Genomic DNA, 27,994 nt, shown 5'->3' with positions numbered 1-27,994 from the left:
ATGCCTTCACTCCAGGTTCCCACACAGGCGAAGGGGGCCCATATGAGGAGGAATCCAATTATCCAGGATGGAGGGACCAAGCTGAGTCCCTGGCTGGAGGGAGAAGTCCTGGGAGTCTCGAGGATAAGGAAAGCAAGATGGAGGAGAGGAAAACAAAGGTGCTGAACGTGCTTTCCAAACTGCAGGACGAAACGCCTCAACAGAGCAAAAGCAGCAAAGGCCACTCAAACTTCGAAGATTGTGAGTTTATAAAACAAATCTCAGAATGGTTAAAGTATTTTTAGGTTGTGTCCTGGGAGAGATTTTTCCATGTGAGTCTTATAAATCTCTGTGGCGATGGCATCTCAATGGAAAAACACCCTCAGGGAACAGCTTCTTTCCCCCCCCACGACCTCTGTATTATTTCAAAACATCGGCAATCTCTATGGTGTCATGCTCTGTCTTTGACCAAAATGGGGTCAAATGTAAATAAAACCTTGAAGAAGACCGTTTTTCTCACCATAAGCACTTGAAATAATTGTTTGGAAAATTAGGTCCCCTCCCTTAACTTTAAGGGAGGAGGGGACCTTACTCCCTTAAACGGTACTTAAAGTATTGTTTGTAAAAGCATGTCACAAAAGGCAGAGACCGGTAACTGGAACTGAAACCCAAGCGCAGTACCCAGAGCGGAGGCAGAGAAAAGGTTTAACAGAGTTTTATTGATCACACCAAGGATCATATGTGGTAATGACAAACGGTACAGGATTTGGGTGGCGTGGCAATGTGGCTGGGGCAAAACCAAGGGGCATGACTGAGAAGGAAACTGGAGCGGGAACAGTCACATTTGCAGGTGAGAGATGGATGTGTTGAAGGAGAGGCAGCATAGGTCCTGGTGAGTTGATGATGTGGATGTGGCTGAGCTGAGTTCCTTGTGGTTCCAAGACTGAGGGACGGCAGGAGGGCAGGCAGGTGAGGCAGAGGAGTGAATCCCAGGAAACGGAGAGGAAAATCCAAAGTCCAAAGGCTGTGCGGTTTAAAGCCGTGGAGTGTCTGGGAGCAGCAGGGTAGTCGATGAACTGGTGGAGAAGAGATGTCAGCACAGAGCTTAAATCTCCCAGCCTAATTAGCTCAGTCAGCTCCAGGTGGTAGAGGATGTGGTGGCCCTGCCCATGGGCGGAGACCAGGGAAGTTCAGGAACCTAGTGGAAGTTTCCCCAGCCACTCACCCAGACCATGACAAAACAGTTTTCAAATCTGCAGAATGAACTAAATACATCAATGCGATGTATTTCCAAAACATTTGTGTGTTGTATCGAAGAGATATCAGCTCAACATAAAAAACTTAAGGCCCAGAGGCCAAAATTGGCCCGACAAAGACTCCAACCCCCCCCCCCCCAGAATGGTTTGGAAAATCTATTACAGAAATTTTACACTAGATCCACAGTAGAAAAGAATTAACCAAAATAAGAAAATGAATTCTTCAGTTTATACAGGACAGTCTGAAACAATGAGCTAACAAAACTCTTACCAAGAGTGGTAGTGACAGATTTCTTTCTGTTACTACAGCAGCATTTCTCATTATCATGTAGAAAAAACTGTATTGTGAATCTGGACTTCTTTTTTGTAATCTTGCGATATCTCAGCGATTACATGTCCAGTTAAACTTGTGTACACTGCCAGAAAGGCAAGTTTCAGATTAAAGTGGGCCCACAATTTAAAATATATAGAGCTATAGAGCCGATACCATTGTCTGCATTTAAACACTAGCTGGCTCTGGAGTTTCTTTCACAAGTGCTACAAGAGAACTAAACCTACCACAAGCCTTTGACAAAACCTGTAGTTAGATTTATGGGGAGGCGCGTGGCTTTTGCTCATGGCATACAGTTTCTGACATTTTTGCGTGTATGATGTAACTACAGAATATATTTAATGCAGGAGTATGAATCCTAGTTAAGAGCACAAGCCTCTGTATACAGTGTTGGGGAGTAATGGAATACATTTACCACCGTTACGTATTTAAAATACAAAATACGAGTAACTGTATTCCGTTACAGTTGCCGTTTAAAAAGGTGGTATTTAGAATACAGTTGCTTTGCTGATAATAAAGGATATACACGGCAGTATTTTCCTGTTTCATATGTTCGGCTATGCCCTCTCTATTTTTGGTTTCCACGCCCCAAACAAAACACGCATTAAGAGGCAGTAATGCCTGGGTCCTCAATCTTCGCGGCCATGTCACCCCTACTTGCGGCCCACATAATGACGTGAAGAAATATTTTAAAAACTTATTCACAAAAATGATTTATTATGAAGGCAATAGGCAGAATGCTACAGGCATCGTCCTAAAGAATGTAGCATCATGGGCAGTGTAGTCCGTGCTGCAGGGAGAATGGACTGCCATACCCGTTATGTGTCTGTGAGCGCGAGGAGGGAAAAAAGGAGAGTGGAAAATTACGAGTTATCATCGAGCAGAAACGGGAGCTGGAAGCATGTAAATATAATAATAACCACTGCAGCCAAAAAGAGTGCTTGACCAGCCCAGTTGTAAGTAAACTATTAAGACTCGACTGTACACTTTTTTCGTATTTTCCTCTGAAACAATAAGTCCCGTTGGAGCAGCCTTTCAACGCCTATCTCTGTCTCTCGCTAGCAAAGTTGACCCAGACAACAAAGTAAAGCTAGTTTTCGGCTACGAGCCCGACACGAACCTGACGTATTAGCCAGAGGTCTCTTTACTACGGTTTGGAGTCGCGGACCTGTTTTATATATGCGTGAAACAGTTTTCTATACAAGATCGGTGCAAAAAGTGCAGCCTTACCTAATGTCCACCCTACTGTTACTCATTTTATATTAAGATTTAAAAATCTAGTTGGTATTGGTATGGCAAGTAACCTTCGGTAATAGTAATAAATCACAAAGTAATAGTACATTCATGTAGTTGTAAAAAAGCATGATAATATAATAGGTAATCCAAAGTATTGAGAATACGTTACTGTCATGGAGTAACGTAACGGAATACGTTACAAAATACATTTTGGGGCATGTAGTAATCTGTAGTATTCCACTACAGATTACTACTGTAATCTGTAGTGGAATATATTTTAAAAGTAACCTTCCCAACACTAGGAAATCTATATATATCAGAAGTTAAACATTCAAAACTACCTAAAAGTTTATATTAATTCTGCAGAAGCTAATTACAAAACAGTACTTGAAATAACAGCCATAAATATCTCTATTTCCCATCGTGTAGATTGAACTTGACCTGAAATGAGCTGTTCATTGTTGTCCTAACATCTCATTGATCACACAACTCATTTCTGTTTCTTCAATGGCCACTTAAAGCTGCCTAACAGCTGTGTGTACAACCACTGCATTTGGATACCATTAAAGCTTGAAGTTATGAAGTGTGGCACCTAGACTGATGGGTGTGCATGCGCAGGGAGCTGTAGCTATCTGCCTCCCATTAGACCAAAAGGGTTAATGGGTGATGCCCTAGTGGTTACATCCATCTTTTATATACAGTTAAGTTGGAGGTGCACATAAAGCTGGTGTCTGGTAAGCATTTTGGTATTCCTCTGATTGTGTCATGTTGTTGCGTCCATTTGCATTTTAAATTCTATACACCCAGTGTAAAGCGTTTTCAGTCTGAACTGAAAAATAAACACAGACAGACATCAGCCTGGTTGAAAATGTTAAGTGTTATTCTTAACTGTTAGCAATTAGCAATATTTGAACGCTGAATCTGTCTGTTTGCCAACCCTCTTCTTTGCCTCACTTCATAGACGATGCATAAAAAACACAAACGCATTTACCAACACTCCTCTCGACTCCAAAAATTTACCCTCAATTACAGCACTTGATTTTTACAATTGCCTTTTTTCTGCAAGCAGGAGTTTTAGCCAGGAGTTCTCGAGTTTCCCTCAAGTGCCTAATTTCTGGCATCCGAGCCTTTGTAAGAGCGCTGGGGACAGCAGCTCCGACAATAAGCATCTACACCTAAGGTCAAGTCTGAAGGGGCTAGCCCTCTGTGGAGGTCAGTCAGGTCAGAGTTGGCATGTGAGTGTTGGCACCCATGAATAGGACTGATTGGACAGGTTTGTTCAGAGAGTAATCAAGCAGGATGGAGAACCCAGCAGCTGGCCTCGCTACTTTGCAGAAAGGTTATTACTAATGGAAAGCCTTTGTGTTGTTACAGGAGTGTGCACTGTGGTTACTGTGTGCGTGCGTGCGTGCGTGCGTGCGTGCGTGCGTGCGTGCGTGCGTGCGTGCGTGCGTGCATGCGTGAGTGTGTGTGTCTACTGTCACTGTTTATTTTTGACTGGTGCATGACATCTGTTTTCAGAGAAATGCTCCTAAAACACTCTGTGAACTGAATTTTCTCATTACCTCATTATCAAACAATAAACGGGTGTCAGGGCTTGGTGGAGACAAAAATGGAGAGAAAAGAGAGTGACTATTGACTGATTGCTATGCCCTAACCACAGACTGCGTTCTCAGATTCTGCCTCAGACCATTTATTTCAAACCCTCTCCACTCTCTCACTATATTCCCCTCTTGCAATCTAATAAGGCTAAATATAAATCTCAAAAACAAATGATAACATTCAAAATACCTTTGCTCAACTAAATACTCAACCCCAAATTTCACTCAGTTGATCCACCAATGTCTGTAGCATCAGATGCTTTATGAATGTGCCCTTGTGGTCAATTAGACTAGGAAAGAAATGCAAACTAGTCCAGCTATCCTCTACCTTGACATAGCCCATTGGTTTCTCTATATTTTGATGCATGTTGGAGGTTTTTAAAGCTAGATTTATCACATTTACTATATTTAAATATACCAACACTTATACACTTATTTGCTAACAATAGAAAGCACAAATGCTCTGGATTCTGTAACACTAGTGAGATAATTCCATTAAATTTGTCTAGAAAGCATCGCATGCACACCTGTCAATCAAATTAGCCCCACTCCCAACATAACGCCTCGATTACATCCAAACAGGTGATTAAAAAAAGTGAATGGTGTAACTTTGTGTATTGTGAATGTAAGCCCAACACGGGGCAATGGCTGGAAGTGTGCAATAGCTATAAACCTATGTGCAGTACATCATTTGATATTTTATATTTGGACTATGTTAAGCTTCACTGTCCCTTTTAAATAAATAAAGAATTATAAAATGCTAAAATTAAAGGACTTCCTGTCCGCAGAGACCAAACCTGTTGTTGTACCAGGCTGTGAATATGTTCCTTTAATACAGTTTTTATTATAAAAGTAATTCTAATAAAAAATGTATGTACATTAATAAAGTAACAAGACTCTCAAGGGGTGAAAAAAAAAAACCATGAGATTTTTCTCTCCATATTATGAACATCAAATAAATCTAGTTAGTTTTGAAATCATTTGTCTTCTGTATAAAAAGTGGAAAAGACTCCTTGTATTGATGCAATATGAAGGATTCTTTCTTTATTTTTCAGGTTTAGAAAAACAGTTTTGGTTAGAATTAACACAAAATTATTAGCATTGAAAATTAAATTAACACTGAAACATGTTGAAATTATGAAGGCACTCAGTGACTGTGCTTGTGTGATTGGCTGCTGTGTTTTCTCTCCTGGCTCATTTTTGTATTTTTGTCTGCCAAGGGTCCTTTTGTTTTCTCGTGTTTGTCCTCGTGTGTGGCTTGTATCTGTATGTCTGTGAACTCGCTCTGGTTCATTCTTGTAACTGTGGCCCCTCATTAGTCTCTAAAAAGGACATAATTGTTCTTGTTTTGTTCGGCACCGAGCCCTTGCCAAGGGATTCCCAAAATCCACCCCCACCCCTACACCTGTAATGTTTTTGTCCATTCAGTCCCGTGACACTCCAGGTTGTCATCAGTCAGCAATCGCTGCCGTGCGCCTCGTGTCTGGAGTCATTCTGCAGAGATAAGTCAAAGCAGAGACAGTATGTACACAGGCACAAAGAGAAGATTTCATGTGATGAGCTGTTGGTTTCTTACACAACAGAAAAAAAAGTAAAACCTTTTTCACCTTTAATCTTCTGTGCCCCCTTTTTATAGAATAAGTGGCACCTAAATTGGGCTTCATATGCTTCATGTGCCCTTTTTTATGCTGGGACTCCACTAAAGAGAATCTTTTTTTTCCTGAAATAAGCTATTATGGCTCCTGATTCCCTGAAAGCTTTGCAAAGCTTTTTAAAAGTACTGTGTGTACTTTTTGGGCATGCCATGGCTGGGTAAATGACCTTATTGTTATGGACACGAGCAGGTAAAGAAAAACTCATCTAAGCTCTGTGACCACAGCATGCAGAAAGAGGATGCCACACCCCAGATTCATATTATTTTTACTTGAAAGCAAACATAAACTAAGCTACAAGAGGCGCAAAAGGAACAAAATGAGGTAATGCAAATAAGCCAAAAAAAAATTCCTCCCTAAACCAGTTAAAAACTAAAAATTAATCAAAACTACGAGAACAGGAAACACAAAGAATATATACTCAGAAGTCTATCAAAACATACAGGCTTAGCATGTAGCAGCTGTCTGATCTAGGAGACAGGCTTCGTTTCCAACCTCCCTTAAATAGGAACAGGATAACCTTTCCCATTACTTACTCCATCATGTCACACCTGAGAATGAGAGGGAGGAGGTGAAGAAGGGGGTCAAAAAGAAGGACTCCTGACTGAGAAGAATCTCCTTTTCACTGCTTGTATTTATGATGTCATTCTTTTGGGCATTAAACACCGCTTGTATGAACGTAGATGGACTAGTAAATCTCCTCTCACTAATGATAAGGACCCTAAGAGACCTTTTAAAGGCCTCCACTTTAGGGTTCATGTCAGTTCTAATTCACCGTGGGTACTGAAAGCCTTGAACTCCAGTTCCAAAAACTGTTTCAAATGAACAAATATAAAACAACATATGTAGAAATGGAATAAAATTAATGAGAAATATTTACTTTCTCAAAAATAAAAAACTATTTACTCTCAGAATCACCTTGCAACACAAAACAACAAGAACAGCACAAAAAATAAGAATAATAAGGATGTAAAACAGGAAGGTTATAGCTGATATTCAGATGAAAGCTGGTTTTCAGCTGTGACTTGAACTGTGTCAAAGAGTCTAGCTGACAAAGTTGTAGTGCTAATGCGTTTCTGGACTTCTAAAAGCCACTTTGGGCTCCATTCACCTGTATCTTGGACTTGGACAACCCAAGCGGATGTCAAGTAGTTGTGGTTTCCTTTGTGTTGCTAAAGCGTGCCTGTTAGCCAGCGGCTGGCTGTGGTGGAAGGGACCCTGTGGGTCTCTGATGAATGCCATTGTTGATATGGAACACCTGCCAGCCTTGAAACCAGCCTCACTTTGACCCCACCCAGTAACACCACCACCACCAGCCCACGTTACTGTTTTCTACCTGTGGGTTGATGTCTAATTGTTGGGTCCAAACAGTGAATTAAAGAGAAAGTGAACAAGAAAGACCAGTTGCTTAAAGAGCAGGTAACAAGAGGTCATAGAAATAGTTACGTGTTTGCAGGGGGATGTCCATAGTGTGCGTTCAGGTACAGTGCTTTTATGTAAGCCCTTTTGTTCAGCCTTTGGTGTGGCATACCTCTATGTATTTATCATCAGTCCAGAATGACTAGGCAAACAAACAGCTTGTCTATTGATGAGCAGGAGCGTGGAATATGCCCGCTGTATTCATAAGAGAGAAAAAAGAAGAAGGGGTAGAGGGAGAGAGCAAAGTAAATCTGTCAAAGCATCTATTATATGGTGTCCAAACAGAGAGTGCCCTCGACAATGGCCTTATTAATGGCACAATGTCAAGGAGCGGCAGGGCAATAATAGCAAATGATTTGTCTTTGTAAGGTTATCTCTGGAGATCAGGTATTGCAGCAAAGCAGATGATTTGGACTCTTGGGAGCATATCAGGAGGATCTGCGGCAGGAGCTGATTGGTCGTAGGCGTGTGTGCATGTGGAAAGCGTAAGTTGTGGTTTGTGGTGAGGCCGATGGCGTGCAGCCAGAATCAGGAGTGTGGCCGCTACGTGCGTCTTTGTTTGTTTTCCTACCAGAGCTTTAACCCCCCCTTCAACACACACACACACAAACACAGTCTTTTTGGAGAAAGTGAGGGGTGGAGTCATGTGTCCATGTAGAAACAACAGAGGCTGAAGGATAATGCTGCTGTACCGTCACCTAGCACGGTAGTACCTAATTCTGCTACACTGTGTTTTGAACACTGGTGACCTTTAAAAAAAACAGTTGCATTTAAAGTTCTTGCATTTCCCATGTTTGCAACAGTTATGATTATAATGTAGTTTTTCACCACAGTCACTGATATGACAAAATTCTACCTCATTTCTCGTTTTCTGTTTTCTAAGCTCCTTATTTACCTGCTAGTATAGAAAATAAGTCAGCATTCTGAAGGTGTTTTTAAACTCCATAAATGTTTTCCATCCAGTGATACAATTGCCTGCCTGTAACTTAGTTTCTTGTTGTAATTTAGTCTTTCTGGACTGTGAGTGAACGGTGGGCTACAGTTCCTCTTAAACAATATATTCTATTAGGCCATTTCTAAATGTGATGTAGGCTTTGAACTGACATAAGGAGACACAGAACCACCTCAAAAAGACTCTGAACCACCAAAAATGTACCTGCGATGTTCCCCCTTTACTCCCGATGTGATCTCCTGTGCTGTTCCCTCGTGTCTACACCTGCAGTTTGTATTTTGTGGACTTAATATCAACTAATAAATGTAATTAATTTAATGCGTAATGTGACATGCATTGAATTTGTGAGTACAAAGATAACAGGTTAGCTGTTTATTCTTTAATATTAATCCTTTGCAGGCTGAGTTGTCTGTTGTAACTCTGAACTCAGGTAGGTTTCATGAAAAATGTACATGTACAGGGGGAACGTTATTGCTGTTGCACAACTTACTCATACATTTGACTCTATGTGTTCAGTATAGACTGCACCTCCTGCTGGTGTATTATAGTCTGGTGTTTAACCTTGATCTGTTAAGACTTCTATCTTTCATGTGGAGGCTGACATCTCCACCTCATCTATATTCTATATATTCAATATTATTGTGCAATGACACGCTCAAAGCTCATTCCTCTCACCTGCTTAACACATAGGATCTCATCACTTTTACAGAATCATCTCATTTTTAAGGACCCATTTTTCATAGATTTTATTGTGTCAAAACATGTTTATCTGCTTCTGTATGAACGCACTTTGTTCTAAATCTGTGCTCTTAATCACATATTTTAGTCCCATATATGTGGGGCATGTTTCACCCTGACATCTTCCTGCTGTTAAAAACGAGGTCACCTCCTCTCTGCAGCTGAATGTGACCTTTGTTGAAGGAATTATGGGGCACAGCATACAGTGTGATGATGAGCAGAAACAAAAGTCTGGGATTAAGCGGGAAAGAGAGCAACAAACAAGTGGACACATTACAAACACAATGAACCCCTCTGTGTGCCCGTGTGTTATACATCACAGCCTTACATTGTTTTACAGAGGTGTTTTTGAGTAGGTATGCACAAATTGAGTGTGGCCTGTATTTTAAACTTATGGCATCAAAACAGTCAGAACTGGGTGAGATGATCTGTTTTTACATATTTCACTTTTACTCCCAGAAAAAAGTGGGAGTAAAGTTTGTGGGTTATGCTTAACCCTAAAATTTACCGGATTTTTTTTTGTAAATACAGCACTCACTTTAACCAAGTGCAGTTTTCCTGCTGAAACTATGATATATCTTGTTACATGCTCAGATTTGAGGGGGGGGGGATATTTCAACCCTCCCCCATGCACTTTGAGGGCTTGTCACTCTTTCATTTATTTCATTAAATATACTCAAATTACCATAGAAAAACTATGTTTTTAATCCAGGAGTCAGGTGGTAACGTTTTGCAGATTTGTCTGATTTTACATGTATATGTGTCTCTAGCATGCTGTTCAGTTACAAGACCGGACCGTTTTGCTGTTTCTATTCAACAAGTGAAAGCTAAGGAAAAAAAGGTAACTAGCTTAGAATTTGTGGAAAAACTAATTAACCCCATTATCGAGCACAAATTCCACCAAAGCGTTAATTTAAAACACTTTGGTGGTTAAATTATAAAGGACTGGTACCCTTAAGAGCAGAAGTTATTAATAGCAGATATTGAGACTCGGGAGGGGCAAAACACAGCTAAATCAAATGAATATAGGAGCTGCTGAAAGTAGCTTTATTAATGGTTTATTAACACTGTTAATATGCAGAGTAATTGGTAACTAAAATCTTTAACATCTTAGGACCTGGCGCTCACATGTGTGGACATCACATTTTGGATTGTCTAGACCAAAATACTAAATTTTGCTCTACAAAGGCCTGATATCCACTAAAGAGGACATTATACTGCCACTGTTCTATCAAAATTTAAAGAGAATGTCCTTATATGTGGATCTTATTTTTCTCAGAAACAAAAAAAAAAATCATGTCATTCTTTGTTTTTACATTCATCAGGTCCCAATCGGCCCAAATAGCAAAAAGAAATTAAAAATACATGCCATGAAAGAGTTTGGGTCTTAGGAAGTTAACATTCATGGCCCTGCTGCTGCCACCCTGCAGTAGGATTTATCAGAAACCTGCCAAATATAAAGAGGTAAGGGAACTAGAGAAGCAGTCTATCTGCATACAAACACGTATTTATTTTTTTGTTGTTGTTGTTGATTCAGGTGCTTTGTGCCTATTTAAAACAAACCTCCGGTGGTTTTAACATTTTGAAGAGGAGGTCAGATAATTAACTTTTATTGGCTTACCTCAAAGCTTTTGATAACAAACATGATTAAAAAGATGTCGTCAACTCTGGAAAATATGCTTTCTTTCACTCCACCTGGATTCACTTTCTTGGTCGCAGCAAAGAGGCTGGGCTTTAAATCCACCATGAAACAGATGCTGCTGGGCATGACTTGGTCATGGTGACTTTATTACATGTTTGTTTCCTTCATTACAGTCCATCTACTTCTAGTTGCACACGCGAGTGAAACGTTTCACTGCCGAGTGCGGCACAAGCATTGTCCACTTCCTGAGACAACCTCTGTATTTACTACAGACTGCAAGAAACAAGCGAATAATTAATGAGGGTTGCATCAGCCGTTATTCAGAACTGTGATTACTAGAAACAGCATCAATATTTGCCATAGAGGGAAACATAAATCATACGCAGACTGATAACGGTCAGTGGAGCAGTCAGAAGTATTTTTCATCTGTCAGCTGCAGACGTTGGAAACAATGTCCGAGGGTGTGTATTAAATGAGCTGTGACCCGCGGCTGTGTGCCGGTGCAAGAGCACTGACTCCACGAGAGAAAAGGAACAAAACAGAAAAACAAACGCCGGTAAAAGAGTGAACCTCCCTGCTCATCATCATCATCATGGCCCCATTCTTCCTCTCTCAATTGCAACTGAATCGCCTCGGTCTCATTACAGATTATGGCCTCAACAGAGTGACTCTCCCCTTTCTCTCGCCTTTCTCCACACAGTCCCTCTCTTGATTAACATTTTCTGCTAGGCTTCACACCAAAGGCACAACCTGTGTGCTTTAAAGGCAGGGTGAAAAAAAAGCCATCAAGCGCTGGAGTAGAATCAGATAAGGCTATCAGGCAGGAGGCTTTACTGCCTCGGCTTTGTCCCGCTCCTCCACCCGGCCTCGCTTCCTCCCTCAATCTCTCACTCCACTGCACCTTTTGTCCAGCTGATTCCCTGACAGTACGCGCTTCTCAGACCCCCCAACCTCCTCCAGCACCACTGCACTGTGAGCCTGAGCGCTGCAAACAGCAGCTGAAAGAGAAGGCGAGGCTGATGTTGAAGGTGAAGCCCCAGCAAACGACTTTAACTCTCAGAACAAGCCTCGTTCAGCGTGTTTCACAAAAACAAGTGGAAAATAAAGTGCAGTTTTCATCCGGAAGCAGTGCTTAGAGGACAGTTTGGCCCCAGATTTTATTTATGTGAACCATTGGCTCTGGTGAAAGCTGAGAAAAGTTCCTACCTGACACCATCAGAATCAAATGATTTATTCATTCATTTTGTTTTTGTATTGTAACATTAATATATGTTTATGAGGCAAAACGTATATATAATATACTGTTGTTAAAAACAGCAGGTCTTGATCTAAGACCAAAATCTTGCTTTGTTACATAAAACGTCAGATGCATTAACATCATGGGATATAGCAGAGTTTCAGTAGCAAAACTTCATCAACTTAATGTCTCAGATTTAGAGTATCGGTTAACATGCTTGAATATTTGTGCACAAATGTGCCATATTGTTTTAAGTTTAAGTTATAAGACTGCAAACATGTTTGTAGCTTAACTAATGTGTATCATTAGACCAGGCAATGTTTCCCATCTTCTGAGAGCATGTGAATTGTAGCCTGTAGTGGAATAGCACCTGGCGTGGTCTTCTGCTGCTGGAGCCTGTCTGCTTCAGGGTTGTGCTTTCAGAGATGCTCTTCTGCAAACCTTGATGTAGCGAGTTTTGTTTTACATACTTTAGCCTTTCTGTCAACTTAAAGCAGTCTGGCCACTCTCGTGTGACCTCTGACATTCTCACCCTGAAAACTGTCCATGCATACACTGAATATAATATATATTGTCCCGTCCCTTCCTGAGCCTGGTTCTGCTGGAAATGTTTTTCCTGTTAAAAGAAAATTTTTACCTCAAGTGCCAAGTGCTTGCTCATAAGGGGTCGTCTAATAGTTTAATAAAATATAAAGCACCTCGAAGTGACTGCTGTTGTAATTTGGTGCTATATAAATGAAACCAAATTGAATAGTGAACAGAAATTTATATTGAGTGTAATTTCCTTTGCTAAAAAGAGGGGGGGGGGGGGGGGGGGGGGGAGTATTCAGTGGAGATTTTTTTTTAAAGGTAGATTGTGGCTTCCTGTATTAGCTGTGTTGTCATATATTTCTGGGGTAAAGTCTCAAAATATAAAGTCTAATGGAGTGCAAAAATTAAAAAAAAAGAAAAAGAAAAAAAAGATCCTGCCTGAGTAAATGATCGGAAAAATTCTTTTAAAAATGCACCTTATATACGCCTGGATGGTTTTTATTATTAGCGGTATCAGTGTGTGTGTGTGTGTGTGTGTGTGTGTGTGTGTAACCTCATATTGTCATTGTGGACTCACAGACGTCAGCACAGGTCAGCTGCTCACTCTCCTCCAGATGGTCAGTGAACCTCAGCCTCCTCAGAAAAAAGAGGAGGAGGATCCATTCACTGTGTCACACAAGGTGCCAGTTCACTTTAGCAGATTGACCGGTGCACTGATGCAGCCACCGAGGAGGATGAGGAAAGCCTTTAAATCCCCGCCCGGGCCCGCTGCAGGCCGAGCTGCGGCTGCACGCATGTGTCCCTCCAGATCCTCGTCCCGCACCCTCGTCTCATCGCAGATATTTGCAAACAGATGCGAAGAAGGCAGGCCGCCTTGCTTTTTTTGATTAATCAAGCTTTAACAAGTCAAGTTGACTGGATGCGAATGTAACATTTAGCATGTGAAAAGAGGAGGCCTGGTTTTGATTAGGCCTAAGCTGATAAATGGCAGATTCAAACAGGCCCCCCCTGCCATTGGAGAGAAACCCCAGAGGTCCAGAGGTTTAAGTCCAGACTGATATCAACTCTGTTGCTTCTCTTTCTTCTTCACACCAATGAATAGATCCATTATTCAGTAGACTCATTCGCATCTCCTAAATTGAAGTGGCAGCAGCTTAAAAGCCCCGTTGTCTAACCCCCCTTCTCGCTTTTTATACGGAGTCGCTCTCCCTAACAAATTTGCCTGCTGAAATATTCATGGGTGTGATTTGTCTCAGTTTGTGCCCCTCGTGTAATCATCGCTTTTACATTTGGGATTTTTGCACTGAATCAGGGAAATAAGCTCATTTTTTTCTCCTAATAGAGTATGTTTAAAAGGAGTCTTTACATGAAAGCGGCATAAAAACATCACTTAAAACAATACAGAATTGAATTGAGCAGATACTGTTTCTGTACTTTGCTTTTTTGCATGCAAAAGGACTGTATTGTAATCTGCTGGCATGCTTATCTCCCTTTTGTTTCCTTTGGGTAGCTTTACATTGTTATAATAAGGATTCTCACTCACAAGCTACAACTTTCTCTTTTGAAAATCAACTCCTAAAAAGAATTTATTTATTTTTTGTACATCTTGTAAATAAACTCCGGCTTGATATACTTGGTATCTTGGGAAACTTGTAAATCGACAGTTTAATTAATGCCCCATAAAAAAAATACATGTTTTTTTAAAAACTCTTCTAGAAGGGCAAAAGTGATGCCTAGAAGATTAGCCTGGTTTTAAAATAAAAAGAAGACCGTTCATATGCCAGAAGTTGTTTTGACCAGCCACAAATTCCATATGGTGATCAAACAGCTGGAACATTTACCCCAAATGTGCCAAAAAAATGCACAGCAAGTTATCAGAAAAGGCTTTGTTTCCACAACAATGCAGTTCGATGGTCTATAACTCAAAAAAACTGAAGGTAACATTTTGTCTGGCTTCATTAAATATACTAAAGTCAATATATAAAAATAGCTGAGCCTCTGAAAAGCTTTCCTATTATATCCGTGTAGTTCCACTGTAGAGTTTGCATGGAAACCTCCCTCCCAGTAGACCCACATGTGGACAAACTGCTGTCAGTACAGGGAAGCATATCGTTATTGGGTTGATACTAGAGCGAGGGTCGAAACTTTGTTTCTATCTAAGTTCAGTATGTAGGCCATAGAATTTTGTTAAAGCGATTAATTTTTTAAAATGAAGAAATAGAACTGAAGTTGTAAACAACACAAGTTGACATCACCAGAGTTAAATGTTATGCCTTTGATCTTTGAACACATCTGGAAACAGTGTTTTTTTTATTTTTTTAAGTCCTGAAAATAGAAAAATTTAAAAATAGAAAGTAGAAAAAGTTTGCTATCACAGAAACCTCAGAAAAGTGGTTCTTAACCTTGTTGGGGGTACTGAAGCCCACCAGTTCATTCACAGAACCCCTCTTTAGTGAAAAATAAAATGTGATTTTTTTCAAATTCAAGACATAGATATGTTTTTTACTGGTGCACAAAATGAGCCGTGCATGTCACAGCGGAGGCTCTACCGAACCCCTGAGACCGACTCCCCGAACCCCTAGGGTTTAGGGTCTAGGCACTTTTCAGTGTTTTTCCTATGCAGAAATGATTTAATACAAATGCTAATATTTCCCTCTAATATACTCAAACTCAGGAAAAACCTTTTCCCTATTCAACCACAGCAGTGCCGTTCATTTCAAGGCCTTGGCCGCTGCATCTATTCATCTCACTTTCTGTCTTCATATAAAGACCCAGCAGCCAAGTGCCACTCTGACCCCCTTCCTCCCCTCCTTCGCTCCCTCCTCCCCGATCTTGGTCAACTGGACGTCCTGTGAACCTCTCGCCCCGTATTGTCCCCCCTCCCTGACCCCGGTGCGACCAGAGGAGAGAAATATTGCCCTAATCCACTCTGCACACACACACATGCACACACCGTGAGAAGCCTGACGTTGTTACTCGAGCTGCATGTTTCTTTTGACTATCACACATAAAGATGATGAATTCACCGTCTGAAATTTAGTTTGTCTAAGAGTACAGTTAACATGGCTTCCCCTAGCTCTCAACTTTTGCCTTTGTTTTCTTCTCTTTCCAGTCGACTTTTTGGCAAAGTACTGCATTTTCAGTCAGGAGAAGTTGGCCGAGTACAAAAGGGCTTTTGAAGCAGTAAGTGAAAAGGGATTTAAACCCTTTATATTCCCCTTTTTCTTTTAGGATATTCTGTTTCACTCACTGTAATTTACTGCTCTCCCTCCCAGAAATAAGGATTTTTTTTCTCCTGACAGTAGCAATGGCTTGCAAAATTTAGGAAAACAGTAAAAATGTTTATCTCAGAATTTAAGAAAAATCACTTTTTTCCAGTTCGCAATCAATTCAATTCAATTCAATTCAATTCAATTCAATTCAATTCAATTCAATTCAATTCAATTCAATTTTATTTATATAGCGCCAAATCACAACAAATGTCGCCTCAAGGCGCTTCATAGATACAGAGAAAAGCCCAACAATCATATGACCCCCTATGAGCAAGCACTTTGGCGACAGTGGAAAGGAAAAACTCCCTTTTAACAGGAAGAAACCTCCGGCAGAACCAGGCTCAGGGAGGGGCGGCCATCTGCTGCGACCGGTTGGGGTGAGAGAAGGAAGACAGGATAAAGACATGCTGTGGAAGAGAGACAGAGATTAATAACAGATACGATTCAATACAGAGAGGTCAGTTAATACATAGTGAGTGAGAAAGGTGACTGGAAAGGAAAAACTCAATGCATCATGGGAATCCCCCGGCAGCCTACATCTATTGCAGCATAACTAAGGGAGGATTCAGGGTCACCTGGTCCAGCCCTAACTATATGCTTTAGCAAAAAGGAAGGTTTTAAGCCTAATCTTAAAAGTAGAGATAGTGTCTGTCTCCTGAATCCAAACTGGAAGCTGGTTCCACAGAAGAGGGGCCTGAAAACTGAAGGCTCTCCCTCCCATTCTACTTTTAAATACTCTAGGAACAACAAGTAGGCCTGCAGAGCGGGAGCGAAGTGCTCTAATAGGGTGATATGGTACTACAAGGTCATTAAGATAAGATGGGGCCTGATTATTTAAGATCAGCGAACATTTCAGCCTTAAGAAAAGATTCTGCTAGTTAATTAATGTGATAATTCACACCTTGGTTGGATTCCTAAAATATTTCCAAGGGTCATAACGAAAAGTCAAAAGAAACAACTTTAAATCTCAAGTTTTGAGGGTTTTTTTGCTTTTTTGTAAAATATTTAACGTTTTTCCACTTTAACCACTATGCTCTGCAACTGGTTGCCGAGTGGTTGCTGGATTTTGCTGGTTGTTACTAGGTGAAAGCACCAAAAGCCTTCTATGCTAGTGATTGCTTTGGTGGTTAGCATGGAAGACGGCGACTTGTCTGCAAACAGTTGACAACTACTCGCCAAGCAGTAGTGAAATGCGAAAAAGTTTGAGGCAACCTGGAGTCTTTTTCCCTTCAAACTAAAAGTTCCACCTTACCGCCACAACCAACATGTTTTAAAAAGCGCAGTTTTTAGTTTGAAGGCAAAATGTTTCTGTTTCTAGTTTATGTTTTGAAGTTTCACTACTGAAAAGACGACAAGTTGGCATCATTCATGCAAACTAGAGGCAATCTGCTACCAACCAATCTGGTGGTGTAACCTCGAGCAACCACTCTCCAACTAGTTGGGGAATACACGTTTTCCTCTAGTGACCGGTCTCTAGTCCTGCGTGATTCGGGTTTTATATTCACCTTTATTCTTTAGTATATTCTCTTTCTTTCACTGTAATTTGCTGAACTTCCTTTTAGAAATGATGTAATTTTTCCCACTGATGGTAGTAAGGTTGACAATAAGTTGGCTTTTAATTAATCAGTTAATCCAATCACCTCAAACTGGATGGATTTATTTCCAAAGGTAATAAAGAAAGTAAAGGTCAAGCTACAGATTTTAATCATCTATCACAACTTTCTGTTGTTTCTTTATATAGTACCCAGCATCTTTCCCTGTTTAATCCTTTAAGTTAAAGATGGTAATGGCAGTCTTCTTTTGCAGGAGGACAGTGACGGTGATGGCTACATCTCCTGTCTGCAGGTCCTCCTCGCTCTTAAAAACATCATCCCTCCTGAGCTGCTGTCCGAAGAGGAAGAGATCTACGTCTACAGGGTGGGTCTTCCCTTTGCCTGCACACGCTCACATCACGCATCCACGACGCTTTAACAGTTGCATGGGTTTGCTTTTTGGATTTCTTTTCTTTCTTTTTTTCAGATCCTGGAGATGGTGGACTTCAGAGTGACAGATGGGCTTGTGGACCTGAGGCTGTTTGCTGTAATTGCAAGCCTGGCACAGAAAATTGCATCCATGGAGTAAGTGACCAACTAACACACCCCTCAGAGAAGCCGGAGGAGGAGTCGCTGACCTCCCATAAATAAGAATAAGACTGTGTATGCAAGTTTGTTCCAGTGATTTTGCCATCGTGTGTGGGACTCTCTTTGATCCACTTTGCCTTTTTAGAAATGTTTTATACGACTTTAGAGGTCAAGGTTTCGAGTCTGGATGTGATAACTGTGCACTTTGCCCTTAATGGCTGAAACCAATGTTGAATAGTCACCAGAATTTGACTTAATTCAAACTTATCTTACCATGAAAAAGTTGGACATCATATATGTCCATTAATTTGGAAGAAAACAGCTAGAAAAATGATGCAAAAGCTGTAAAAGAGTTAAAAACTTTATTTAAAGAGCTGTGTTGTATTACTTTTAAAAAGTAATGCATTGCCTCCTTAAAGAGAGTAAAAGTTATATAATTACCAAATAAACAGTATAAAACTAACATTACAGCCACACCGTGACACAAATCCCTGTCTGCACTGTGCACAGTGCAGTCAAAACACTGACTGCACTGTGGCCATGAAGCAAGTCTGCTCAACTGGTTTTAGCTTTCGAAACTCAAGCTTTGGCTCTTTTCTCGTAAGAGGGGTCTTCATACACTCACTCTGGGGTCGTTGCCTACATGGACCGTCGACTACTGTGTCACAAACGACCGTTCTGTGTGTTACTCTCACGTGCGCTGTTGTTGGTGCTTGAAGGTGTCCACTTCAGACACTTTCTGCGCTTCTCATGCTGCTTTTTGGATCTCTGATGTTTTTTCGTGCTTCTCCCGTTCCTATAGAGCTCCACTGTGGCCCCGCTGCCAGTAGCATCTGTGTGTTTATTTATGGGCAGTATCTTTATTTGTATTGATAAACAGACTGCAGTGAACAGGATGGATGAAAGGATTATATATAATTATATATAAAATAAAGAGATAATGTCTGTAGGAACTTTACTGTACATTAAATAATTAGCCGGTAATGAGGATAATCACTTTCGACCCTCAAATAACAGTATTATTGCTTTTGGTAAATATACCTGTAGTTATTATATATAAAAATCATTAAAATTGATACATTATAATGTATTTATTGTAGTTTGTCTAACTGCTGGTCTGCAATTAATACATTAAAAAAAATGCAACAATTTATTAATTAATTTATTTAAAACAACCCTGAAACAAAACAAAACAAAAAAATTCTCCTCATATCAAACGATCTACAATCCAGGGGGCTGCTCACTGTGTGTCTGTGTTTTAGGTAAAAAGAAAAAAAGTATTCAGTGTTTTTCTTCATATATCAGGTGTTTTCACTTCTTTCTCACTTTTCACGGCGTAAATGGGAGAAAAAAGAATTTGCAGGCGAACAGATCGCGAAAATAACCGAACCCTGAACCCTGCTCGGGCGGCAGTCGGCCTCCACGTCCTTGTGTCTCTGCATTGTGCCCCATATGTCGCAGATTCCCACACACAGCGATCTTTTGCTGCCCCGGGCTCTATAGCTTCCTACACACAGGAGAGTGTGGAGCCAAGCCAGCACCAGAGGTCCCCGAGGGTCAAGGCCTGCACCCAAAACCTTCACCCCAGAGTGAGAGCTCCCTCTCAGCAAGTACGGGGCCAGGGTCACGGGTCCTCTGATTTACGGCCAGCCCCTTTGTGTGGTGCATTAGAGGAGGCCTGTAGACTGGCTGCCTCGCTGGCACAGAAAGCTCAGGGTGTCTGCGCTCTATAGAGGCAATTATAGTAATGATAATGAATGTCCATATTAAACCTCTTTTCACAGAACTCCTTTCTGCGATTTAAATGATAAGAATAGAGGAGATCAGCGCTCCTATCGCCACCTCCTAAACAAGGAGAAAACAATAGCATCCTTCTGCCGTCTCATCCCAACTGAACTCAGCTGATCCTCTTACCTGTTTCACTTAATCCTGTTGTCTGTAATCCTAGCTTTGAAATGAGCTGCAGCAGTAGTTACACAATCAGCCTTTCTGATCATGAAGGGCTTAGAGGAGGTGGCTACCTCATGTTCATAGATGTTTCTTGCAGTTTAACGGCACAGTAATTACACCCTCCTCCCCCGTTTGCTCTCCTCTTTTCTTTTCATCTTTAACTGTCCTCCCCTCTCGTGTCTCTCGTCTCTCCGGCTCTCTTTTTGCCTCCCTCTCACCCTCTCTGTGCTCTCCTGTTTTGGCCCTTGACTCAGGCCATCTGTCCCTGTGTGGCATTGTGCTTCCTCACAAGTCCACCTCACACAGCGCCACATTCCCTCAGGCAGCATCACGTGGTCTGACGGGAAGCACATTACCATGCAAAATTCCCAAACGGCATCGAGCAGAGCCGGCTCACCCTCGTGCTTTCGCTGGAAGCTCACGCTGACGATCTCCCCGCTACGTAAACTGTCTGATAGAGTTTCCCATCACCCGTCAGCCTGCTCAGAATATCCCAAAACAACCCTCAACTCTGTCAAGTCGAACTAGGTCAGGATATGTTTGCATCCCTTCACCTCCTGCTTCGCTGGCTCCCCACCGAGGGGACCGCCAAAATTTGGGGAGTATTACGCAAGCGAGAAGTCTGCTGTGCTGGCCACAGCGGGGTGCCGGAGGAGGTCCGACAAAAGAAAATGGGTTAGGCTGCTATTATCCTCCCTGCAGTCCATCATCGGTCCCCTCGCCCTTCATTTACGCGAGCCATTATCACGCCAGTGTCCTTAGCGCACCAGCGTTTGGACTCTTTTACTGCAAACCAAGTGCAATTAATAATCATTAGCTGCCCTGTCTCTCTTCATCCCCATCAAGCCCCTGCCTGAACCGTGGTTGGAGGACAAGAGCCAATCATGGAGCTGGGAGCACTCAGGCGTGCACTGCACTCGATGGCCTGGTGCTCAGCCATTCTTTGGTCTAACAGGCCATTGAGCGCTCGGCAAGGAGGGGCTCATTAACACTGGGCGCTCGTTAGAGAAGGGACGGCCGTCGCTGTGCCACACGCTGGACAGGAGAGGCCTGTGCCCACATAATCGGACCAGTCTCCCTCTAATTATCCGAGCAGACCTAGATTGTGCCGGTCTGCGAGTTGTCACATTGCTGCAGAGTGTGCGTCCGGTCGCTGACACCCCTCCCGAAACCTCCACACGGACTCAAAACCAGAGCAGTTTTATCCGTTACTGTGGCGGGGTGTCCCCGTTTGCCCACGCATTGTTTGGCTACTGTGAACAACCACAATGGACTCAGAACATTTTACCATCACGTCTCCTGTAAACACGACGTCGCACAGGACAAACCCGCCAAAAAATGCCGCCAAAGTTTTTCCTATTTTTGGAGCGATTACATGACCACAATTATTTGTATTCACAACAACCCCGTTTGTCCAAATGTTTCCCTCCTTAAAGGCCAGCTGCTCTCTTCTTTTACACTTCATGACTTAGTCAATAAAAGAATTAGTGCAGCGTGCTCTGGAGGCTCATGGAGCCACTTTGTGTCTGTATTATGAAATCAGAACAGGTTTGCAATCAAATAGCAAAACTATACAAAGTGGAAATGTGTAAATAAACTTAACCCTAATCTGGTTTCCTCTGCAAAAAGTTGATCATATTTCTTCATTTTTTTCCCAGTTATTGCAAAAAATAAGCTCTGTTGGAAAAACATATTTCAGACACTATTTGGTTTGGTTAGATGTAAGAATCTTCCAAATTTAAAATTAATATGTTGTTTTTATGTGTTTCAAAACATTAGAGAGTTTTTAATGTGTCTCTTTTTAACTCTGTAAAGCCTGAACCATGAAATAACTGTCATCCATCCATCCATTCTCTGAACCTTATCAGAATCGGGGGGTTTGGAGTCCATCCCAGCTACCACAGGGCGAGAGGATGCCAAAATGCCAAAATAAACCTCACGTATCAGATATTATACACTCAATGTTAAACAGTTAAACATGTGTCTCTGAAAACCATGAAACCTTTACATGGGATTTTGGGCTACAGAAATACAAATGACTTGACAAACAAATAAATAAATGCATTTGAACAATAAATTTAAAAAAATGAAAATAAGGTTATAAATAGCTCTAAAAAAGCAGATGTTCTATGAACTAAATGATGTGCATCCACACGTTGTACAAGTGTGTGTCATACAATTTGGTAGCTTGTATTGTGTATGGGATTATTTAGGGTCTTTTTTATGTTTTTAATCTTTAGGCCAATAAACTACTTGTGTTTTTTCCCCTCTTATTTAAAAAGAATAATAAACAATTCTATAGACACAAACAGCACACGTTGGGCATTAAACATTACAAACATTTCTGTTACAAACATTTTGTTTTAATGATCTGCAGTGTTGTAACCAGTGCTGGGTGTAACACATTCCAAACTAACATGTTACTGTAATCACATTACATTTGTCAGTAATGTAGTAATGTAGCTAAATTGTACTAACTTCATTAATTACATTACGGTTAATTGTGTTGTTACTCGTGTTACATTTACTCAACACTGAGTTTTTGCCAGCTCCTGTTCTCTGGAACCGGCTAGAATCACTGTGGCTCTTTGGGCTCGTTTCCAGCTTTGCATTGGATCTTGTGTGTCCTCACTATGATAGGGATTTATGTTAGTATGTGGGACTGTAGCCTCAGCTTTATATTGTTAGCTGGTAATTGTGTAGCAATGTATTTCAGGTCATATTATAGGATAATGCCAAAGTAATGCAACAATTACTTTTTCCGGTGAGTAATTAAGTAACGTACTGCACTACTTTTAAGACAAGTAACGTTTAAGAAATCACATTTTAATTGTGAATTTATCTGACTGGCAGTAAAGCCTTATTTCAAAGCAGCTCTCAGATCCATTGTGATTTCACTTTATAGCTTTATAAAGATAAAGATATAAACGTAGCTCCTCTCTTTCAGGAGTTTCCCAAAGCCTGAAAAATACCCTGATTACATCATCGGGGTAATCTCACTTTGGACTTGGATACATGAGTTTACAGGCAGAATTAAACCTTGAAAAGTTTTCAGCTCATGTTCTTATTTTTGCTTTTTCCTTTCAGCGAGTTTATGCGATCGCTAATCAGCAGCATGGACTTCCGATCCTTGGAAGTGAGACTCTTCAAAGCTAAGGTGCAGTGAAAGCTTCCTTTGCCTCATGTTTACACTCTGGAGTTTGTTTTCATGATGTGTCCTCAATGCAACATCAGATTAACTCACACATTAGTCACATTTATTCCACACACGCCGTCCCCGCCTCTTTTCATGGCCTCGCTGGTATAATTATAATGAAATAAATGCTGGCAAACACTTTGAAGAGTAATTCCAAGGCATCCTTTATACAGCAAGCTTTTTTTTATGAGAGGCACTCACCCCTCATGCATAGAAATGAGGGAAGCAAGTCAGGGAGAGAAAGAGAGGGGTGCCTTTCCCTTTTCATAGATTAGCACAGCCTTAATCTCATTAAAGTGCCCAGCAGTGAACATGCCGTCCACTCCGCCCAGCCCTGTAATCAGCCTGAGACACACGGCTCATCTTAGATGGACCAGGATGGATCTACCAGCTGGCCCAGTACTCAGTCACAGAAAGAAGTACTGAGCAATAGAAAGGCAGGAGGAACATGAAAGCCTGCAGCCATGGGTTTGGAAACTGAGCCCCTGGCCAGGTAGGGGAGGCTTCGTAATTACAGAGCTGTTAGGGATAGGGTTGTTAACTGGAGAAGTTTGGGGGGGGGGCAGCAGCAATGGGGTGTTTGCCAGAGGGATTATAACCCTCCCACCCCTACTCCGCCTCCGTGTCTGACAATTAGTACCTTGACTGCATTAACTGTGCAAACAGGTGCACTCAAAAAAGACTAGAAACAGCCTGTGGTAATCTGAGGCTTCCCTAAAGAGCACACACACAATAACAACACACAAGCGGTTCAAAGAGCAAGACCAGAGCAAGTTTTCCATGTTTGAGGTCATGTCAAAAACTATGATTGTTATTAACTCCTGCAGCAACTTTTCCTGTTCCTCTTGGAGGACCAGCAGGGCGATGCAGGTGCTCAGAAGGGCTTCATCAGCGCAGAGCAGCTGCTGCTGGAGCTGAAGGCCGGGGGCATCCACCTGGATCAGGAGGTGGCCGTCAGACTGGAGCTGCAGCACATTCCTCCTCTGGACCTGCTGGACTTCTTAGCCTACCTGCCCCTCTTCATGCTCATTCACAAGTCGGTGATTTCCAACCCTTTTGATGACTCCAGCAACCTTTGACCTCAGCATTGGCTGACATCTCAGCTGAGCCACGTCTGCTTGTATGAAAAGACGACATGTGACAAACAGAAAAATGATTTTAAAAAGGACATTTGTGGTGGAGATACAAAGTATTTCTTTTAAATTATGCAACTTTGTTGCATTTTTCTTCTAGCTTTAACCTTTAAATTTGCTGGTAACAACCAGCAAGACTGAGTTTAGAGTGGAAGAAACCATTATACCTTGCTATCTCCGCTGCACCTGAAACTTATTTCTTTCATTTTAAATTGCTCTAAATTATACATTCAGCATTAGTTTGGGTTTCATAAAATGTATATATATAAATAATCACTAATATTCATGCAATTAGATATTTAGATCTTAAAGACGAACTCGCTGAAAGAATGCTTTCACATTCTAATGATAAAAACTATGAATACAGGATGTTTAGTAATTTAACAGACTATCAGAGACAAGTGTTTGTTGTTGGACGTTAAAAAATAACAGAAGCTACACTGGATGTTTATGACACACTGATAAAAGATAAGTTGATCATTAGACTGACGATCCCTTAAGGACTTCTGTAGGGTAATGTTCAAACAATCTCTCTCCTCAACAGCTGTGTAAACACATATTTCCATATGAATACTTTGAATATAAACAAGAGTCAAGATTTTGGAAGCCAAAATGTTTTTGACCTTTTATAGTTCAATTAATGAATAAACCATGGAAATACAGTCGTGAAACCATCAGTTATCTTCTGTCAAGGATTCAGATTTTTATTGTCTCCTTTATTTTTTTCTGCATTAATAATGTAAACGCTCTGCAGCATGTGTGTGTGTGTGTGTGTGTGTGTGTGTGTGTTTGTTTATATCCACGTTACATTTTACACTTTGTTTGCACTGCGCTCCCTTTAGCAGTCATTTCAATTCCCTGAAAATAGAAATGAATTTACTCTGCACTTCCCACTCCATCTCTCATCTGTACGAGTGGCTGAATTTTATTGGCATCGCACAGTCTCAGGTGGTCACATTGCTGCTGGTCTCTTCCTTGTGCGTATGTCCTTTACGTCACACGTGTGCTGAGTATGTTCTGTTTCCAGCTGCTGTCGTTTCTCTGAGGCATGTGGATCACGTCACAGAGCAGTAAAGTGCTGTCTGTGGTCCTGAAATCTTCTGTGGCTGCTGTAGTTTCAGAGTCTGACGCTCTGATTCATGTAACAAGTGCTCATTGTTGTGGAGTTTATTAAAAAAAAAAGACACAAAAACATTTGAGAAAAATGCAGCAGCGCAGCAGAGCTATTGGCTACCGTCCAGTTCAGTCCAACTTAATCAACACTGATGAATGATGTTCGCTAAGATACTCAACTGATGTGGTTTGAGCCTTTGTTTTGCCTAAGCTTTGCCAATTAGATATGGCCGCGCTCTCCTGCCGCTTGTGCACGCTTGACAGACTGCCGCTGAGGGAAACATAATGAGCTGTGACAGGCAGCAAACCTTTGTAAGCTCTATGTCACCAGAGAAAACAGTCAAAACTGCTTTTATTGTGACTCTTTAGATGCATTTTTTGAACTCCATCTAGTTTAAAATGTGGCTGCAGGTGAGCTTAGGGTCTTCTTACCAGAGACTACAGGAGGAAATAAGCCTTGTATTATGTACTGTCCATTGTTCCTGCTAAATAAATACAGCTAAATAATAAAAAAGTAAACATTAACTTTCAGCATCCTCCCCTTCCCTCCAATAAACACTTTCCTGCGGACTTTCTGGGCTCAGTCACTTGTTTTGTCATACTTAAAACAACTTGATTTTCATTTTGTAATTTTGGTCCTCCTCAGATTCCAGAAGGTTGTTAACATAGAGTATAGTTCATCATGTGACTGGGTCATTAGTCAGTGACCCAGTCTATATGGATCTGGAGCTCAGATCCATATAGACTGGTTTTAAAACACTCAACAAGTCCATAAGCCTAAATACATCTTTTATATAGAATCTATAAGGTTATATGCATCTTTTATTCACAGTCTATAATAATAAACATGTATTTTGTGTACACTCTCTGGGCTTGCCCTACTTGCCATAAGTTGGCGTTTTATATTTTTAAAACGATCAAAAACATTGATTTTAGAGAAACAAAGTTCCTCACTCCATAGGTTCCTTGAGTCATAAAGTACCACTGTGTGGCTTTCCCCCCACTGCTGAGCCCCATGACAAAGTCTGGGGACCTCTCACTGTTGGTTGTGTGTTGGAGGTCTTTTTTATTTATTCTATTTTATTTTATTTTTTTTATTTTAATCCAGTCATCATAATCGTTTACTTGTTAAACTGTGATGGTGCTTGGCTGGAGGCTGCCGTGCCTCTTACTTCACTTTTTTAGACACTGAATTAAAGTTAAATTTGAAAACTTTAAAAAAAAAAATCACATCTAATTTTTAATGAAGTTCAAGATGCCTTTCAAAATAGAAGGTCTTGAAGTAAATTGAAAGAGGTGAGGAAATTAGAGATGTATTTGCACATACAAGAGTGGGATCAAACCTTTCTCGTGTGTTATTCTGATAGAAAGTTATTCCAAGCTGGCAGAAAATTTTACTCACATCAGAAAATATATACAGAATTTGGAGGCATCGTCTGTTTGATCTGAAGTGTTGCAGTGTTGTTTGAGGTGGGGAAACCTGTTTGTTTCTGTGCTTCTAATAAATAGATTAAGTGAATAGATATTATAATTGTTTATTAATTATTGTACAAACAATGAAGTGTCTGCAAGTTAATGCTAAACTCAGACAGTTTTCTAATAACTTGTGTTTTTGAATGAGCCAGGAGGACCCTCTGCCTCTCTCTCAGGTACCCTGGTGGTCCACGAACTCTCCTTTGTGCGCTCATATTTACAATAAAAACGAGTTTTTCCATAGAATTTCACTAAAATGTGTCTTATTTATGTATTTAACGCCATTTCTGCATAAACACCCACATTAACACCAACACGTTGAACCCCAGACACTCTGACGGATGTTTTTCCCCTCCCGGGTGGTGGTTGTGTGTTCAGCGGCATGCTGCTGTCAGGAGGCACACGCCATCAGCCAATTCAGCTCCGTGTCTCCACTCGACCACCATTCAGACCCCATTCACTCATTAAACCAGACACGCGTCCGGCTGCAGCCTCCGCCCTACCTGTCAAACTCAGTTGTGCAGAAACCTCAGAGCTCTAGTTCACAATCTCACGCCTCCATCTGCAAATTTTAAAGCCTCCTGTTTACTTGAATTATATTTCTCGGTGTGAGTTGAATTGGGGAAAATAGCGTCATTGTAATCCTACAACTTGGGTGATCCACCTTCCAGCCGCTTCGTGCGCACAGACGCTAAGGAAGACTAGCTTGAAAAGCTCACTCGTTGCTTCATTAACTGCAGAGGTGTGTTCATTTTAAGGTCGTGCTGTTAAGAGAAATATCACAGCAGTATTTTTATTTTTCACGACATCTATGTGGTGGAGGAGGTGTATGTGTGTTTTTAAAATGGGGACAAAGTGGAGTTTTACGCACGTTTTGCGAGTGTGAAAAAATGCGTATGTTGGGTTGAAGGTGCTAGCTGGTATTACAAAGGAGAAAGAGATAGCAGTGTGGGAGTTCTCTAGTAAAAGACCTGAGCCTACAGAATTAGTTGAGCCACTCTGCGCTCAGCTTCAAACAAAAAAAAGGAAAAAATGCATCGTGCGTAAAACGTGCGTTCCTCCCCTTTTATCTCGACGTATTCCATCTACTTATGTTGGTTTTAATGGCCACACAAGGAAAACTGTACCCAGTCCCCCCCCCCCCCGACACACACACACCACCA

At 41.2% G+C, this 27,994-nt stretch overlaps 1 protein-coding gene across 1 annotated transcript in view; it reads left to right on the top strand.

The window, feature by feature from the left end:
- The window catches only part of LOC146499362 (uncharacterized), a gene marked incomplete at its 5' end in the record, with an annotated part of 65,170 nt that extends 37,205 nt beyond the window's left edge, over positions 1 to 27,965 (top strand). The window contains 6 exons of the mRNA XM_085138302.1: positions 16 to 240; positions 15,687 to 15,757; positions 17,653 to 17,763; positions 17,866 to 17,963; positions 23,004 to 23,073; positions 23,940 to 27,965. Of these exons, the coding sequence (XP_084994428.1) occupies positions 16 to 240; positions 15,687 to 15,757; positions 17,653 to 17,763; positions 17,866 to 17,963; positions 23,004 to 23,073; positions 23,940 to 24,191 (827 nt within the window). The remainder of the gene's footprint in view (positions 1 to 15; positions 241 to 15,686; positions 15,758 to 17,652; positions 17,764 to 17,865; positions 17,964 to 23,003; positions 23,074 to 23,939) is intronic.
- Positions 27,966 to 27,994: the final 29 nt, after the last annotated feature.

The sequence above is a fragment of the Neolamprologus multifasciatus genome, chromosome 17 (genome assembly GCF_963576455.1).
Source record: "Neolamprologus multifasciatus chromosome 17, fNeoMul1.2, whole genome shotgun sequence".
In the NCBI taxonomy this organism is placed as follows: Eukaryota; Metazoa; Chordata; class Actinopteri; order Cichliformes; family Cichlidae; genus Neolamprologus; species Neolamprologus multifasciatus.
This window is presented reverse-complemented; position numbering and strand designations above follow the sequence as displayed.